The 18036-nt window shown below is 42.4% G+C and overlaps 1 protein-coding gene across 3 annotated transcripts in view; it reads right to left on the reverse strand.

The window, feature by feature from the left end:
• ATP2A3 (ATPase sarcoplasmic/endoplasmic reticulum Ca2+ transporting 3) overlaps positions 1-18036 on the reverse strand; it is a 120964-nt gene that overhangs the window by 65999 nt on the left and 36929 nt on the right. For all 3 annotated transcript variants that reach the window (XM_067537861.1, XM_067537860.1, XM_067537862.1), the window contains exons 2-3: positions 8735-8752; positions 6861-6943 (exon numbers count right to left, since the gene is read on the reverse strand). In XM_067537861.1, the coding sequence (XP_067393962.1) occupies positions 6861-6943; positions 8735-8752 (101 nt within the window). The remainder of the gene's footprint in view (positions 1-6860; positions 6944-8734; positions 8753-18036) is intronic.

Below are 18036 nucleotides of genomic sequence, written 5' to 3' on the forward strand. Positions count from 1 at the left end.
AGCAAACCAATTCAGGAGGTAACTGGGGACATAAGACTAAGGAAAGTGGAGCTGTATCTACGTAGCATGGTCCCCATACTCACAGCAGCTGAGGATCTGGTAAAGGGAGTCAGGTAAGTGCCATTGGAGACTGGAAGAGAAGGGTCAGTAACAGGCACGGCAGTTGGAAACAGTTTAGGAGTCAGAACACTAGAGTTCAGAGCTGACTGTCCTTTCCTGCTTTGATGACCAAGACAGAATATAACTAAACAAATGCCTGAAAATCAAGCACCTTCGAGAGCAGAGGGCCACTGAATTGGCAAGTCTAGCTCAAGGAAGTAGCTATGACGCCCTATCAGCCAACGTACATTTACTGATAAACTATGTTTGCAGAGTTCCATCTCCAGTTACATCAGCCTATCCCATCCCCCACCACACACACGCACACAAAATTCATAGCCAGGATTTTACAAAAGCCAGGAGTTTAGCTGACTGAAGGAAGGAAAGAATGAAGCAAGGAAGATGAAGGCTAACACTGAAATCCAAGATCCCCAGCACCATGTGGAGGTTTCACAGCAACTGTCATTCAGAATCCAAACTGTCAGGGCAGATTACCAAGTACTGCACATGGAGATTACCAGATAAAAGTGGTCACGGGCACATGCCGTTGCTGCCATCACATGGCATGTCATGGGTGCAGATTAGGCGTGCAGATGGACACGCACTTTTGTGCAGGCAGTCTTTCTGCAAGATTGCTTTAGCTTTTCAGACACTCCACCTGAAGCCTTTATAGGAAAGTCCCTTATATTCAGCAGCAAAACCAAGTAAGTGCAACAGAACATGATACAGTTGCTTAATCTGAACGTCATTCTCATAATGCAGGCCCTAGGCTGCTTTCTGCATTCAAAGAACCACCAAAAAGAAAAGAAAGAATAAAACCCCCACCGAAGTTAATGACAAGAGCAAACAAATGACCATATATTTATAGGTAGGAATGCAAAAGTCAATTTCAGATTCTAGCACAGCCTGCAATGGCTACAGTGTTACACATGGCAGGGGGTTGTTTGGAGACTTACAAAAACATTTCCAGGACAATTTTTTAGAAATTCATGGAAATTTAGATTTTCTACAGCTCAGTCTTACAGAATCTAAATACGGACTCATGGAGGCATATTTGGCCTGACAAGATGCCTTAAAGAAATCTCTACATGTACTTTTTTCCACAGGGAAGAACACACTGTCCAGAGAGTACTTAAAAGAAGCCCTCTGATATCTGTTTAGCTGCATTAGACATTTCTAATACGCCCAGCACGGTAGTTTCTAGGCACCACTGCAAGTATGTGAAATCAGTGGCACAGTGCAGTATCAGGCAGGCACCAATAATATGAGAATCAGCAGTATAGTTTCTAGTTGCCATTGACAGTAATTGAATCAACGAGAGTGCCAACATTCCTATTATTCAATGTGGTATAGACCAACAACTATGCTAATGTATGGACTTTGTGCTGGTTCACTGTATATTTGTTCAGAACAACGGATATGGGAGCAGTCACTAAGAGGATGGTTACACATTAGTAAAGCTTCAGGATGCGTAAACCACTAGGGCGAGTTTGCATACAGGCCTAGTTACAGAGTACACTTTGCATCTGGCAAGAGGTGTTACCAGTGAATCAACATTCCACCCCAGCAAACAAACACAGGCTTTTAAGCTTTCCATTGAAAAATTAAATACAAGGGGATGAGTGGAAAGAAAAGAGAGAAAAGACTCCTATTAAAGATCTACCAGTATTGCCGAGAAGAAAGTGATAGGTAGAGCTACCAACCAACCAACTCTAAATCCTTTTCCCAAAACTCAAATCCAAACCAAACTCCACCCATCACTTCCATTTTTCATGTCTGTGCCAAAACTGCCCACAAAAAGCTGTTCTTGTGTTTCCAAGCTGTCCAGGAAGTACTAGAAATCTCACGGAAAAACCTGTTCTCATAAAACTGCTATCTCAATTTTGAATAAGCAACAGCCTTTTGCACGTTTACAGTGCCCTGCAGCACTTTACAATGGTGGGCGTTACCCTCTGTTTACAAAAAGAGGGAAACCACAGCAAAGTAGTGAGGTGACTTCTCTAGATCCTACAGCAACTCAGAGCAGACCCAGGAACAGAACCTGGGCATTCTGACTTCTAGAGCCCTGATCTAACTGCTAAACCATGTTATCTCCTTACACGTCCAAATAAGCTTGGGTGAGATCAGATAAGCATGCCAAGCTTTTGAAGAATCACTCATAGTGACAACTGAAACCTCAACTTGAAAGGCACATGGCGGCACCACCACACCCATGTTTTTAGAAGAGCTGTCATGACGCATGGACATGAAGCTACATTGCAGGTGCCCAGGGCTAATCTAAAATGTCTTCTCTCTAGCAGCAAGGCATTTCTTCATCTATAAGGTGGAGCTAAGGTACATACCCATCTTCCTAAAGCAATTTGGGATCTATGGATGAAAAGGTGCTACGTAAATGCTAAGATTAATTAAAGCCATTCATATATCCACTAGAATCTACACTCCCATACGGAAATCCTCAAAGATATGCAACACATTAAGGTATAGAGTAATTAAATACTACATTTTGGTATTGGTGTGAAGTAAATGACACACTACATTTCAGGGAGGCACACAATTGAGTAGATAGTGCAGAGAAGAGAGTCAGAAGACATGGGTTCTACTCCCAGCTCTATCACTGAGCTACTGTGTGACACTTCCTGTTCTGTGCCACTGTTTCTCCTCCCACCCTTTGATGTCTTGTCTATACAAACTCTTCAGGGCAGGGACTGTCTTACTGTGCATTTGTGTCACAATGGGACCTCAATCGCAGTCAGGGCATCTTGGCTGATACAACATTTTCTGCAGCATGAGCTGAACACAGAATTTCAGTAGAAGTTTAAAGGGAAGAAAAATGTACACATTCCAAATAGCATTAAACTCAGCTATACCATTAAATCCCTTTCCTAAAAGGACAAAATTCACAACAGTGAGAATGTGGAGGGTGCTTCAATATCTCAAACTCTCATTCACTCATGACTTTGGCATCAATAGGCTCTTTAAACAGAACAGGCTTAGCTAACAGCAGGTGTAAGAGCAACTCCTACACACGATGGCATAATGCTGAAATTCCAACTCAACAATCTAGCTGGAGAAAAATAATATAAAATGCTGGATTTTTATTTTTAAATTAAATGCATTAAAGTGGCTTTGAAATTCCCAGACTGTCGAGAGAGGGGTTTTATTTCAAAGCAGGAGAGTCCAAACAGGTTTTGTAAACAACGTAAGGACTGCTCCTTACTTGATACATACAGCCGCATGGATTCGGTCCCTGCTGTTCAGATCAGAATGTTTTATGTGAAATTTTAAAATAAGCTTCACTTATATAAGAAGTTTCCTGTCTCACCTCCAATGATCTACAAAACCTGTGAACAGGCAGAGTTCCTACATCATCCCTCTCACTTGCACCACTGGATATTGTTTTCAAATAAGCCTCACCCTCTTTCTTGCACTCTGCCTGTGCTCCTAACTGCAGCCAGGCTGTACTTGCCAACATAAAAAGGGCATTTTCTCAGCCAGGCTTGCATCCCTTCCCTCTAGCTCTCTGTACCTCAGTAAACCACTCAAGCCTTTTAAATACCAGAGCTGGAGCTACGGAGGTACATCCCTTGGTTCTTGGCACTTCAGTTAGCTGAGCCGCTCTAAGATTCTTTCCTAACAAATTGTGGGAGAACTTGCCTGTCCTTCTGGGCACAGAGAAGGACCACCAGCACTCGACTGGGTTAGCCTCGGTCCTCACTGTAAAGTGGGCTGGTTACACCAGCCAGAATGAATGCAGCATTTGGGCTTTACCCTGTAGTCCAGGCCTGCCAGGTAGCTCAGGCTGAAAGCACCACCAAACTCAGGTCAGACATTTGTGTGTGTGGACAGAAGCTTAGTTAGGGACAACCACCAAGTAAGAGCCCAGGTTAACACAGCAGTGAAGACAGACTCTCTGTGGTTAGTTCTACCCATGCTAGATGAAATTATTTCCATGCAACTCATAAGAGAAGCTGGGTTTAGTTTCTTACATAAGTCTTGCAGCAGAACATCACCTACTAAGCAACACCTGGGCCCAATGGGAGATGCTAAATACAATCTTACGATCTTTTCATGCAGTAACTTGGAACTTTTGGCAAGAAATAAGGGGGAAATCTACGCTTTCTGTCTTAGCCTTGTAGTCTGCATACAGGGCTAATGGCCTGGAAAAGGACATTTTAATGGACAAGAGGAACCATTAAAAGATAACAATGAAGAGGAAAAATTTTGAGATTCGATTCAATATTGAGATTGCCCAAATGTCTTCAAGGGCAGGCTGCTCAGGCCCCAAATCAGCAAAGCACTTAAGCACATATTTATAGTGACATATGCTTAAATGCTTTGCTAAATTGAGATCTTAGAGAATGCAGAACCTCTGCAGCTGTCACAAAAAACTACCACATCCATTCATGTCATTTGTGTCTTTTTGCATATAACCTTCCTTTGGTTGCAGCTTTGCCTACTACTTAATACACACATCCTGTCCTCCTTTACTCTTGCTCAACACCTACTGAAAAACATGCTTGTACATTAATTCTTCATTCACGGGGTTAAATACATTTACTGATTTGCCTACTATGCTGACTCATTAGAACAGCTCATACTCCTGGATCTGTCAGTATAAACGGCTTGAACTTCTGCAGGAGGATGAATGCTTAACTTAGTACAGAGTAACCCAAAATACTCGTCTGTGGTTCCTCCATCACAAGGATTTTATCAGTCCTATTAAAATTCCTACTGATTATATACCTTTTGTGCTGTATTCACACTTCATTATTACATTTCTTGAATTTCATGCATTTGAGATTGTAGACTCTTTGGGCAGGCACTGTATTTTATTTCACTTGTACAGCACCTAGCAAAATGCAGCCTCAATCCCAACTGGGGCTGACTTGATCACAGTGTATAGATATCTATATGGGGAACAGAAATTTGATAACTAAGGACAGGATTTGGTCATGGAGATCACAGATTCAGTGACTTGCCAGGACCTTTGTGACTTCTAGTCTGGAGCAGCTGTCAGCCCCAGGCTGCCACCGAACAGCTGATTGGCTAGCCAGCTCCGGGCCATGGAGCAGCTGACTGGCGGACCAGCCCGCTGGAGCAGCAGGTCTGGAGAAGCGGCAAGCCCCTCTGTTCTGTTTTCTCCCCTCTCCCCCAAGGTATTTTTAGTAACAGTCAAGGACAGGTTGCAGCGTCTGTGAACTGTTGTTTATTGCCCGCAAACTGTACCTGACTGCTACTAAAAATACCCATGACAGAATCTTAATCTTATTGATAACACAATGCTCCTCAATCTAACAGACACGGGTGGAGTGGAAGCTAGATAAATTCAAACTAAAAATAAGGCATAATATTTAATGGGAAGGATAATTAACCATTGGAATGACTCACCAAGGGTTGTGGGGGATTGTCTATCAATGGAAATTTTTAACTCAAGATTGTGTGTTTTTCTAAAAGATATTCTAGAGTCCAACCACACCTTGAAGCAGGAATTGATTCAGGGAAGTTTATGCAGGAGATCAGACTAGATGATCACAGTGGTCTGTTCTGGCCTTAAAATGAATGAATCAATGAAAATGAAGTACTTTATCCTAGATTACATAGCAGGGCAGTTGCGCTTGGTAGATCTGACTCTAACCCTTGTCTGACTCCCCATGCAGCACCATAGCTACTAGACTGTACTGTCTCCCACTATACCACAGTACTTTGCCATTCTGCAGGGACTAGCTAGAGAGGCACAAGTACGGTAGAAAGTGGTATGTTAAACAAATGGGCTTGCCCAGTCTTCTGACTGGACAGTTATTGAACTAGTTTGGAGGGAACTTAAGTTCTACCACAAGTGCTACCCCATACTTCCTTTCTGTGCACACTGTGAAACGTATACAGCTAAAAACCTGCGACTTTTTAGAAGTCTGATATGAATTTTCAGCATGAATTATCTAGATCAAAGGTTTAATCCTGCCACATCATCATTAAACTCAATGGGAGAATCTGGCAATGGCAAAGTTTCAAGGCACATAAATGCTATAGGGTTTCTAATTTGGTGGATTTTATTGGGATTGGCTTTGAACATCTAACACGTGTCTCAGTTAGTAGCACTTGTACCCCTGAGGTCCCTTCTGCCCATCTCTAGTGGAATTGTGTGTGCAATTTAAAGAACCCAGGAAATTTCAGGATAACATGAGTGGCTTGATCAATATTCCATAATATCAAAGCTGTGTGCAAGTTATTGTCAGCTATCTGCACACCTGCTGCACTGCTGGTATAATCGCTTTGTAAAGCACCTAGATTCACTTGGCATCCCTCATACCATTTCTGATTAAACTGCTATAATCTATCTAGACATGCCTTCCTTTGAGCCAAATTTTATCCCCGGCCTAAACTATGCTGGTCTTGGCACAGCAGACTTACATTGGAGTAGGAATCCTCTGCTCCTTAGTTGTCTGAGTCACAAGTCTGCTACTACAGCTCTAAAGTTGGAGCAGACCTTGCTGCTGCTGGTTCTCTGGTTCCAAGGAGAGTGCATGGCAGTGAATCCACAAGTGCTACCTCCTTTCTGGGCGCTTTTCACTCACCTGCACCAACTCCCACCAAGTCTTGTTTCCCTGATGCAGCATCAGTTCCACTACAGCCAGGACCTAAGCAAGTGCATGGGATGGCGGGGGGTGGCATCAACCGCTATCTTTACTTTTAGAGCACAGACAATGCTGAGTGGTATTTATTTTTTTTAGGACTGCCACATGCAGAGAGATGAGGATACTTACAAATGACACAAAGGCAGCCAAGAGAAGAATGCGCACAAGGAGATCCTCAAACTGCTCCAGCACCAGCTCCCAGAGCGACTTTCCTAGCAAAGCAAAACACAGAAGCACCATAAGCGCTACACAAGTGCGAAAAGTGAACTTGGAGAGCTCAAACTACTAAGGCTGCTTGGATGCAAGGACGCTGTGCTCTGCTTTGAGGGTGGACACGCATGGGTTAGAACTACTGGCATTACTAACTGTGGGCTTGACTGAATAAAGCATCCCTATTCAGGGCAGCACTTAAATACATGCTTATGCCCCAGTGAAGTCAACGGAACATAACCCAGTGCCTAACATAAAGGCCAATCTGAAGTGCTGTCCTGAATCAGGACTCGTATCACTGCCAGCTGAGCTCCAAAGGTAAGCATGTGGCAACCACACTGACACCTGAACGGATCGGGCTAAGCTCTACCAGCATGAAATGCAGCCTTGCCAGGGGGTGAACAAAGGACAAATGGGGATGAAAGGAGGCAGCCAAGAAACAAGGCAGTATTGCCTGATGGTGACTGCAGATGGCTAGGAGACAGAACGGCCCTGTGCCTCAACGAACCAAGCTCTAGCACAGGGATATCAATAAAAATGGATGCACCTGAACTCTCCTGGCTTTTTAAAAAGAAGATATGCACTTTGAAGTGTCCAAAGATTTTTCTTTCAGTGGAACTGAGGTCCCTGCTGCCATTGCAGATCTAGGCATTTCTCTAACTTCTAGAGTAGTATAACCCGCCTTTCAAGGGACAGCGTGAAGGATTTTCACAGCCAAAATCTGACCTATCTAAACATCGTCATCAGACGTGGACCTTCCTCCACACCAAGTTTGTTTGCATTTCCTTTTTTAAATTACAGAGACTAATACTTTAGCCCCCTTCCCTCCACTCACGGACCTGTTGGAAAAAGGCACACACTTGACTTGCGGGATCTATAAATGTTCGTTAGTGCTGGACACATCCATTATTCTTACACTTAAAAGTATCACAGAGTAGTGTAGAATAAATGCCTTTTTATCTGAGAGCCAACAGTCTAGTGGTTAGAGCAGGGAATTAAGCTTCAGATCCTCAAAGATATTTTAGAGTCTAATTCCCACTGAAATCAATGAGAGTTAGCCACCTAAATTTTGAGGATTTGGACCTAAGTCAACACTTTTGCTTTCTATTTTTGAATGTCTTTGACTCAGCATGTGACACAGGGACTGTCCCTTAAAACTCTCTGGGGCTCAATTTAGTCACCTGCACAATGGGTATAAGTTTATAAACTTTATACAGTGCCTCGAGAACCACAGATGGTAGGTGCCATGTAAGGGTGAAGTGTTATTACTATTATAGTAAATATGCACTGGAGGGGCTTAGGATGCCTTGTAGGTCAGGTTACTCTGTGCCCGTGGGAGCTGCTTTTTTACGTTTCCATATAATGATCTTCTGCCAAAACTTGCTGCACCAGAGTCAAAAAGTAAAAAAAAGTTACTTCATGAGACAGCTTTCAAGGTAAATTTTTCAGCTCAAGATTCTTGACAGCGTTACCCAAGAGTGTGAAGTCATCTTGCTTCCCCCTCCTAAACATAAACTTTGTAAACCTTATAACGATATGCTTTGCCTTTATGTAACTGAGGCTGTTCTTAGGTCTCCAACTTGCTCCATGGCCTTAAAAAAGAGCCCATTGAAGTTAAAAATATTCCCATGGGCATTGAATCAGGTCCCTTGTGAGCTCCCCAGCAGTTTCCATTGGCCTAGCTCACAGTAAGTCTTCCAGAACACCAGGAGACATGCTCCAAGAGTGAAGGGGAGGTTGAGGGGGGAGGGGAGGGAGAGGGCGGGGAGCAGAACCAATATAATTCCACCTACCTTCTTCAGCAGGGAGTTCTGCAGATTTCCACCAACATGCCAAAGAACAGACGTGGAAGGGGAGAAAAGAGAAAGAAGAGACACATTACTGATCTGGGAACAGAGAGACACAGAAATTCATCACTGGAAACAAACTGAGTGGTTAAACTAGAAAGCTTTGTGAAAACCACGTTTATACACACGCCCTCAGGCCCCAAGAACTTTGGAAGGGGTGGAAAAAAGGCATCTATGTACCAAACACAACAAGAGACAGCCTAACAAATCTTAAGGAAGAGATGCTCGATATATGAAACCTCCTAGATGCATGAAGAGCACTATGCACTGTAGGGACCAAACTAGAATTCATATCCTTTTCTATCTCAGGATAATTCTTCCCAATAGTGGCAGTGTTCCTCCGTCTTTGCTCTTCCTGAAATTATTTGTAAAGAATAGGAAGCCAGTCTCCATGCCCCATTACAGTACAGCAGCCAAGCAAAGGAAAAGGGGGCAGAGGAGACTGTTGGAATTACTGAATTTCGATAAAATACACATCTTCTTTCAAACTGCCTAGCCCTCCCTTTGCTCATACAGCTCAACCTCAATTATCCAAAACTTCCTGTTATCCATGACAAAGTCGCCTTCCTGACAGACTACTATTTACACTGAATACTCCCTCATTCGCCTGAAACCTTGATGGCCCACAAGACATTTTGAAATCCAGCTTGTATTGAAAACAGTCCTGCATAAGAAGAGTTGTCAGTTAAAATAGAACACTTGTGAGAGGTACTGTAAGAATATTTGGTTTAATGAACATTTCAGAGATTAATAAAATATGTAAGTGGGCTGCCTTTGACTGGAGAGGGAGGAAGGGCAGCCAATCAGACAGGAATTAAATAAATAAAAATTATTTCTGTCACTCATACTTTCCTTCCCAGACTATATGTTTTTGCCTCCTTTGAGTACAAAGGAGGAGATAACGTGATTTTTAAAAGGACTCAAGGTTGGCCTAACTCTGTTCCAGGGTGAACTTCCATAGACTTCAGTGGCAGCAGAGTTAGGCCAATACTCTTCAAAATCCCATCAGTCAGTGCTGTCAAGGAGTCCCAGGCATCAAGGTCCCATTGCCAGCTTCTGGTCTTCACTAATTCTGTCTGGGTTTTAGCATATTATTGGCATATCTCACACACACACATCCGGATTTCATCCTCAACACACCTGTGAGACGGAGTATTATCCCGTTTTACAGGAGGGGAACTGGGGCACTGTGAGACTATATGACTTGGCCAAAGGTCACACGGGAAGTCCGTGGCAGATCCAGGAATTGAACCAGATCTGCTGAGTCCTCGGGCAGTGCCTTAATTTCTAGACCACCCTTCCTCCTTAACTTATTTTTGAACTTGCAAGCTCCTGAGAAATAAATACAAAAGAGAATTCCATCTTGTCCAGACTATTCTTCCCCACATGCTTCTGGTTGCTTCACTGGCATCGGATTAAATCCCTATAAGTCTAATCAGAACACCTGCCTACATGCCATGAATAAATCAGAACTAACTCATAATATAATTTATTTTTAAAAACAATTCTGAACACTTGCCACAGAGGGTTCACCAGAATTTACTCCTCCCAAAGGACTGTTGGCTGGCTATTTTTCCTTATCTTGCATTTTTAGAGCATATGCTTGGAAGATTCAGGGTAGATTGCTCCTTCTATGAGACAATCTGCTGGAAGAACTACTCCTGGAAGGTTCCCCATGCAGAGGACGGAGAAGACATTATGCAACGGACCCACAGTTTGGAAGAGTTCTGATACAGGCACCCAGACAGATGCACCTCCATGGGTGGAGCTGGCTGGCTCTTGCATTCTGGATATTGGTCCTAAATGTATTTAATTCACCCAGAAGATTGGATGGTGCTCAAAATAAATACAATTCCTATGGGTCTGAAATGCTGAGACTATTGGAAAAATAGTTAAAGTGTCCCAGCTATCCCTTTTAGATGGGCACCTCTCTCTCCACAAATCTGACTAGTATTTTGATATGCCTGGAATATACAAATGCTGGTTGGTGCTAACAACCTCCGCCTTTATTATTTATAATTTTTATTGTGGCAACACCTGGAAATCAGGGCCTAATCATGCTGGCCATTGTACAAACAAGCAATGCAAAGACAGTTCCAGAGAGCTCACAGCCTAGCACTTTGACAATATACAACAGGAGAATGAGCAGACAAACTGGGCATGTAAGGGCAAGGTAACTGTAAAGACTGGTGAGTTTGCATAAATCCGTAATTACACTGGCCTCAGTATTCACAATGGGCTGCTCTCCAGTACCGTCAACCACATATTTTGACCACTTTATTTGGCCATCAGCCCTTATTTCCCCCCCTCTTTTTACACTTACATAAGCCCCATCTTGCAATACCCCCAACTGGCTGGGATGTAAATAAATCACAGGTCACTGAAGTTTCTACCAGTCACTTTTGAGTACCTGGAGAAGAGAATTCCCATAACCAGCCCTTACAAATACTCATACTCAACAGATGCCCTGAGCTCCCAGAGTAAACCAGGGTATTCTTCGGTTATAAACAGTCACCTGCTGTTTCACCAGTCAGAGGTAAATCTGTCAGTTCTAAGGAGCACAGCCCCTGACCGATCTGTCAACCAGAGCAAAGCTTTGCATCTTAATCATGGCAAGCAAAGCTGATCACTGCCCCAAGGTGAAAATAAAAGCCAGAAAGAAAAAAAGCTCCTTACTTGAAATTGCCTGACAAGGAAGAGTTACAGGATAGACTACAAGCTTCAGACACATCTCATATAGTCTTAAGGATGAAAATATTTAACTGCAGTAATGCAATAGGAAAGCAAGTTCCCTCAGGACTCGACTCACAGATACAGTTAATAGTCTAAAGTTTCCACTGTCAGATGGAATAATGGGATAGGTATAGGGCTATGCAATATCATGTGTTGTGATTATATACTCCCACCCACAGCCCCAAGAAAATAATGTTGTTTATATTCTATATATTTTTATATGCATACACACACTTTAGAGAATGAATCTTGGTATACAGAATATACATACATATGCTCCCAGGTTTTCAGCAGTGGCCTATGATTTTGCACGTCCTACTTGAGGCACCAGTTTTTTTAAATTGTAAAGCACCCATGCTCTGGTAGGCAGGCACCTCCTAACCACCTCGAGTCTGGCACCCAAAATCCCTACTTACTTTTGAGAATCTTGGTCATATATGTTTTTTAATACATACATGTGCAGGCACACACAGTGCTGCGGTGACATCCAAGTGATAAACTGCAGAGCTAAGTGATAAATACATTTATCACACACTTTTGTCCACCCTCTGGGATTTACTCTAACAGAAAATGTGCTTTCCAATGGCACACGAAGCACTCACTTCTACCTCTGGAAAGTCCAAAGACAATGAATTTTAAAGCATTAACATTTTTATTTCTCTTTGGCCATCACGGGGTTACAATAACCTTCCCTGTTGTACTTCACAGATGGGGCCAGGAGGCGAGAATACAATGTAAGGTTGGCCCATGTCTCAATTTTTTCCTGTAGGCAGAGCTGTAATGAGACCAGGAATCAGGAAGAACAGCAGCTTCTGCCAGACTGTGCTGGACTTCCCAACAGTGCATTGCAAAGGTTTCTATGGGATTTTGCATAGTATGACAGAGCTAAATAGACGCCTGAGGGAGCCCAGGGCATACACTTGCCATTGTTTGCCACCTTACAGCTAACGGGACAAAGTACTTCTAGCTGATAACGAAGAAGGCCGGGGAATATAGTCCCAGATGGTAGATGGGCTCCCAAGCGAACGCAGAGGAAGACTGTGTGAGATGGGAGGACAAGAGGCACATCCCAATTCTTCCACTTTCCTAGATTCTGAAGCCTGCTGTCAAAAGGATACAAGACTTGGCACTATAATTTAATTGTCTGTACACATTTCAGTCTGGGTTGGGAGCTGGGAAACCACCCTACACCAGGGTCCACATTAATAAGGTTTCAGGCAGCTTTTGAAAGCAGAAAGGGATGCACTACGGTGCAGAATTCCACACTCTAGGGCAGGGGATCTCAAACTCGGGGTCGTGACCCCTCAGGGGGTTGCAAGTTTATTATGGGAGGGGTCATGAGCTGTCAGCCCTCAGGCATGCCGGTAAGGGTGGCATCGCATGGGGGAGAACATCACTTTTGGGGCGGGGGTTGTCACAGCTTGAAATATTTGCAAAGGGGGTCCCAGCAAAAAAAGTTTGAGAACCCCTGCTTTAGGGCCACCACAGCACAAATGTGGTCCACTAAAGCATAGTTAGCCCAGACAAGTATCTGTGCTTCCACTGAGGAGGAGGAAATGTTGCACTGTGAAGACATTGAATTTTTCATGCAAATGGCTGGGTCACTATCTCTCAGCAGTAGCCAAGGCGTTCATTCTCTCACACTCTCTCTTTTAAAACAGAAAAAATCATTAGCATTCAGTGAATGAACTCTCATTTCACAGCAAAGCACTGGCGACTCAATTGCAGACACATTTCAGAAGGAAGAAGCTTTTTGAAAGAATAAAAACATCTCACACAAGCTTCGATTTCTCTTTCTGTGGAGAAAGCAAGTAGATCCTAGCAAGACAAGTAACATGACAAAGCCAGACAGACACAGACAGACACATACACATTGTCTAGCTAGGTATTTATAGTACACTCACTGTGGTATACCTGTACTTAATGCACTTCAGTTCTTAGTTCTCCCCACAAAACATATGGACAGAGTGGGTGAGGGGATAAACATTACCTCTGTCCACTCAGTTCTCAACTTGTAATGTCCAAATCAGTGAAGAGTCTGAAACTCAGCCTCAAATCCAAACACCCTTGAACTTGGGAAAGCTCAGCTATAAACCTGAGGGTCAGACCCTTTTCTAACATAAAACAAACAGAACAACCAGCATTGAAAACGTTCAGTTGAAATAAAAACCCTGATGTAAGATATTTTTGTACGAAGGAACATTTGAACGTGCGTACTGGAGTCAATAGTTGATGGCTGTTTGAGGGCAGGGAAGGGACTTTTGGGGGCTTATCAAATTCTTGCAGCAGAATCTTTCAGAGCAATCAAACCTTTTTGCATTTTCCCACTCCAATGTCCTATCAACTCCCTCAGCAATAGGCTGTTCCTTCCATTTAGTACTAAGCTGTTTGCTCACCAAAATAAAAATCAATTAAATACCAATTACTTTGACTGAAATTTTCAAAGCAGACTAAGGGATTTAGACACATTTTCCATTCAGTGAGCCTTGAGAGACTCAATCCTAATCTTCCACCTGATGATTTTGTTACTAGTGAAGCACTGAAATAGGCAACTGAAAGCAAAACACAAGCTTTTCTTCCAAATGCTTGTACTCATGGATATAAATTAATTGACCAAATTAGTCTCTGGTGTAAATTCAATGGAACTTCAGCAGGACTAATTTCAGCCAAACGTGCTTGAATTACTCTAAATGCAAATTAAGGCTGGGTTTGGATAAAGTAAAAGGTGACTCAAACCTAGATTATGAACTGCATATCATCATAACTGCAGCAACAGCAGAGAGCTGGTGAATGAGAACCAGGAAACGAAACCAGCTAAATCTATTTTCCATTATCTATTTTCATTCAAGGAACAGCAAAGAGTAAATGACAAAAAAATTAAACTTGTTCAGCTTTTCACTTAATAGCATCAGGTCTTACTGGTAACAGAGGCAGAGATGTTTTTATTAGGATGATTTTTTTAATCTAACTGCATTCCCTTCAAATACATACATTTAGCTTGGAGGGATTACATGTTTATTGGTAAATGTCAACAAACACTGATTTCACCACACACACCCAAACCAACAAAAATATTTCCATCAATAATCATCAAAATTTACAGATACACAAAGCAAAAAAAAAAAAAAAACGCTTGAGAAAATAGAGTTTGATTTAGCAATATTTACCGGATATACTTTTATATGTGATGTTGACAATGTGTGTTTTAGCAGTTATAAATCTTTAATGTTTTGACTGTCAACACCTTGTTGTCATTAAGTAATTATTGTCTGACCACCCCCATCATTTCCCACAACTTTGAAAATTTAAAAATCAATACAAATTTAAAAATGCTTAAAAATAAGTGGAGACTATATGGCTTCATGCCTGAGGGGTTCTGTCCAAAATACAGGCTTCAATCCTGCAAACACTTCTGCACAGGCTTCAGATCATTTACACGAACAATCTCATTGACGCTAATAAAGCACATGCTATGTCAGCTGCCTAACTGTGGAGGATCTGAAGATAAACTTTTACACTGTTGCCTGGAACTCCATTATAAAGAGCTCAGCCCAACGGGGGAGACGTGCATCTCAGTCACTCATTGCGGCACTTAAGCCAGGTCTACGCTAGAAACTTTTCTCAGTATAAAAATGTCGGTTAGGAGTGTGATTTTTAATGACATTTTTATACCGGCAAAAGCCCTAGGATAGATGCAGTTATACCAGCAAAAAATTGCTTTTCCCTGTATAGCTTATTTCATTTGGGAGACGGGTTTAGGCTATACCAGCAAAGGGACATTTTTGCCAGTAGAAGGGGTTAGCAATACAACGATGCCAGCAAACCTTTCTGAGGGCAGAGAAGACCCTGGTCTCACTCAACACGCTTGCAACAGCAGCGGTGCCGTGTTGTACCCTGTAAATGTTAATCTATCTCTGGAGTTTTATCAGCTGGGTTGCAAACCCTGGAGAGTTCCCGGTTTAAGGTTTCCAGCTGAGTAACTGGAGACTGTGCAGAGTTGCTATTTCATTATTAATATGAAGGGGCTATTTCATCATTTAAAAAAAAAAAAAAAGTTTTCAAAAAAGTTATTTTTCCTTAAGGATTTCCCTTAGAACAACCCAGCACAGAGTCCGTATCCATCATCGCGGGACAGCCCACAGGCAGCCAGGCGGTCAATGGACAGAGCAAGTGCTCAGCAAAGTTCTCAGCACAGGAAAATGCAGGGATTGAAGGAAACCAGAGGCTAAATTCCAAAGGACTACACTGGAATGTCACAGCTACGAATTAAGGTAGTGTGGGTGCTGCTGAGCTTCTGTACACAGTGCCCAAAAGAAATCTAATTTTAGATAGAGGGTCCCAAGAGAATCAGCCCTAGCATTTAACTATTGCCTTGAAAATGGGTCCTGGCAAACAAAAAGAGCCTCATTTTCTAGCTGTCCAGGGAGTATTAACCATCTGAGTGAAAACTGGAATTTCTGTCTTGTGGAAAATTCAGATATTGTGACTTCTTTCCATCCTGAATCAAGCTGAAAGGCCAAAATATTGAAGTTTTCTGTGGAACAAGAAGTTCTCAAAAATTTTAAATTTGGAAATGTCAAAATGTTTTCTTTCGGACATTTTTGATCAAAATAAGACGTTTCAGTATTTATTTGCAAAACAAAACGTTTCGTTCTGAGGCAGCTCAACATTAAACTGCATTGCCTCATGGGAGCTCTAGCTCTGAGTACTTCATGCCCCATTGTCCCCTATCGGTCAGGCCTTATGTCACATTCCATGAGGCACCGCAGTCAGTGACGCCCATGGTGCACCATACAGAGCTATCAGAGAAGAGATCACATGGTGCATCATGGGAGATACAATCCAGCCACAGAGCCTGGCCCACAGGGAACATCAGAACATGAAACATCCAGTACTACAACTTCCAAGGGGCAATGCTGCACTTTGGGAAAATGCTGTTCGCCATCGAACTGACTCTAAACAAAATCTTTTGGGTCAATTCAACAAACCAAAATATTTAGATTCCTGTCAAACTGACCCCAAATTAAATATTTCATATTTATTTTCTATTGGAAAATTTAAAAAAATAGGGGATTTGGCAGAAACTACATTTTCTGTTGAAAAATCATTTTGACAAAAAATGTTGTTCTGTTTGTACAGCACCTAGCACAAAGGGATTCTGGTTTGTGACTGGGTCTCCTAGGCACTACCATAATCATACTGAGGGAGAAAATTATAAGGTATCATTCAGACTGCATCTCAAAACCTAAAAACTTATATCACCATTAGTTACCCAGACAGTGCCTTTTCGGTTTTCCAGATTGCCCTACGGAATCAGAACTGGCTTCTCTTTGCCTTTACTTCGTCATAGTGCTGATCATGTAGGTTCTTCCTTGAGAAGTGTTTCTCAGGGCAGAACAAAATGATTTTGCACCTTTGCTGCTCTTACACATTCTGCTGTCCGGTTTAAAAAGACAATAAAAGGCTCTGGTTAGCATTATAGACCATTTTCAAACACAAGAAGAGGTGGGCAATTCTTTACAATATCGGACACAATCTTTTCTCCTGATGGGAGTGGGTTGTAATTATCTCCTGCAAGTCATTTCTTTCAGTGGTATATGGGCTACTGTCCTGGAGTCTTCAGAGTCCACCTGCCCTAGAAGGGGAATGCCACAAAATAACATTGACAGCCTGTAAAACGCAGGCATTCCCTTGCAGGAAATGTTGGCTTTTAAAGGTCCAGCACCATACAAATGTATTCCATAAACCATGCCATGCAACCACAGCAAAGATGAGTAGAGCTGATATGATGAGCTCCACACTTTACCTGGCAAAAACCATCACAACAGCTTTTGAAAGTTGGGCCAATTTAAAAAAAAAACAAACAAAGCAAACAGGGGATGCCTTAAGGATTCTCTTAAATGTCCACGTATTGCAAGTCTGTGAGGCATTGCAGGATTCCATGTTCAGTTATACTAGGTTAAAATGGCATTCGGAGTATTCAACAGCCATATGAGTACTAAAATAATTTCCTCTGTTTAATACCATAACTGTAGATACCCAGAGGGATTACTAAGGATTTGCCACTTACTTTAAGTTTGTCACATTGGATTCTTCTGCTTCCCACCCTGCTGCCAATATGCATGCACTAATTGCTGCACTAGTTGGGCTGAAAAACATTGACATGACATCCGCTTAGGGCATGTAAAGAGACTGGTCATCATGGACAGATTTGGAGCTGCCACTCAGAATACTGCTACTGTTGAGTAATATTAATAGTTCAGTCCTTTGCCAATTCAAATAAGCTGCCTTTGTTGGATGGATGCCTTCCGGCTGGCAACAAAGGAATAAGGGCACAACAGTCAGGTGACAAGGAGGAGACTGAATACAGGCTGTACCCAACAGGCTGCTTTTGAAAAGCAACACATGGACAACGTGGACTGGAATTCCAGTTGGTGATACGCACAGAGAAAAGGGTTCCAATGAGAACCCTGCGGCATGGGGAGGAAAAACAGCACTGACATAAGAAACAAACG

The sequence above is a fragment of the Emydura macquarii genome, unplaced genomic scaffold (genome assembly GCF_026122565.2).
Source record: "Emydura macquarii macquarii isolate MOO-44397 ecotype Brisbane River unplaced genomic scaffold, CSIRO-AGI_Emac_v2 contig_450, whole genome shotgun sequence".
NCBI classification, from domain to species: domain Eukaryota; kingdom Metazoa; phylum Chordata; order Testudines; family Chelidae; genus Emydura; species Emydura macquarii.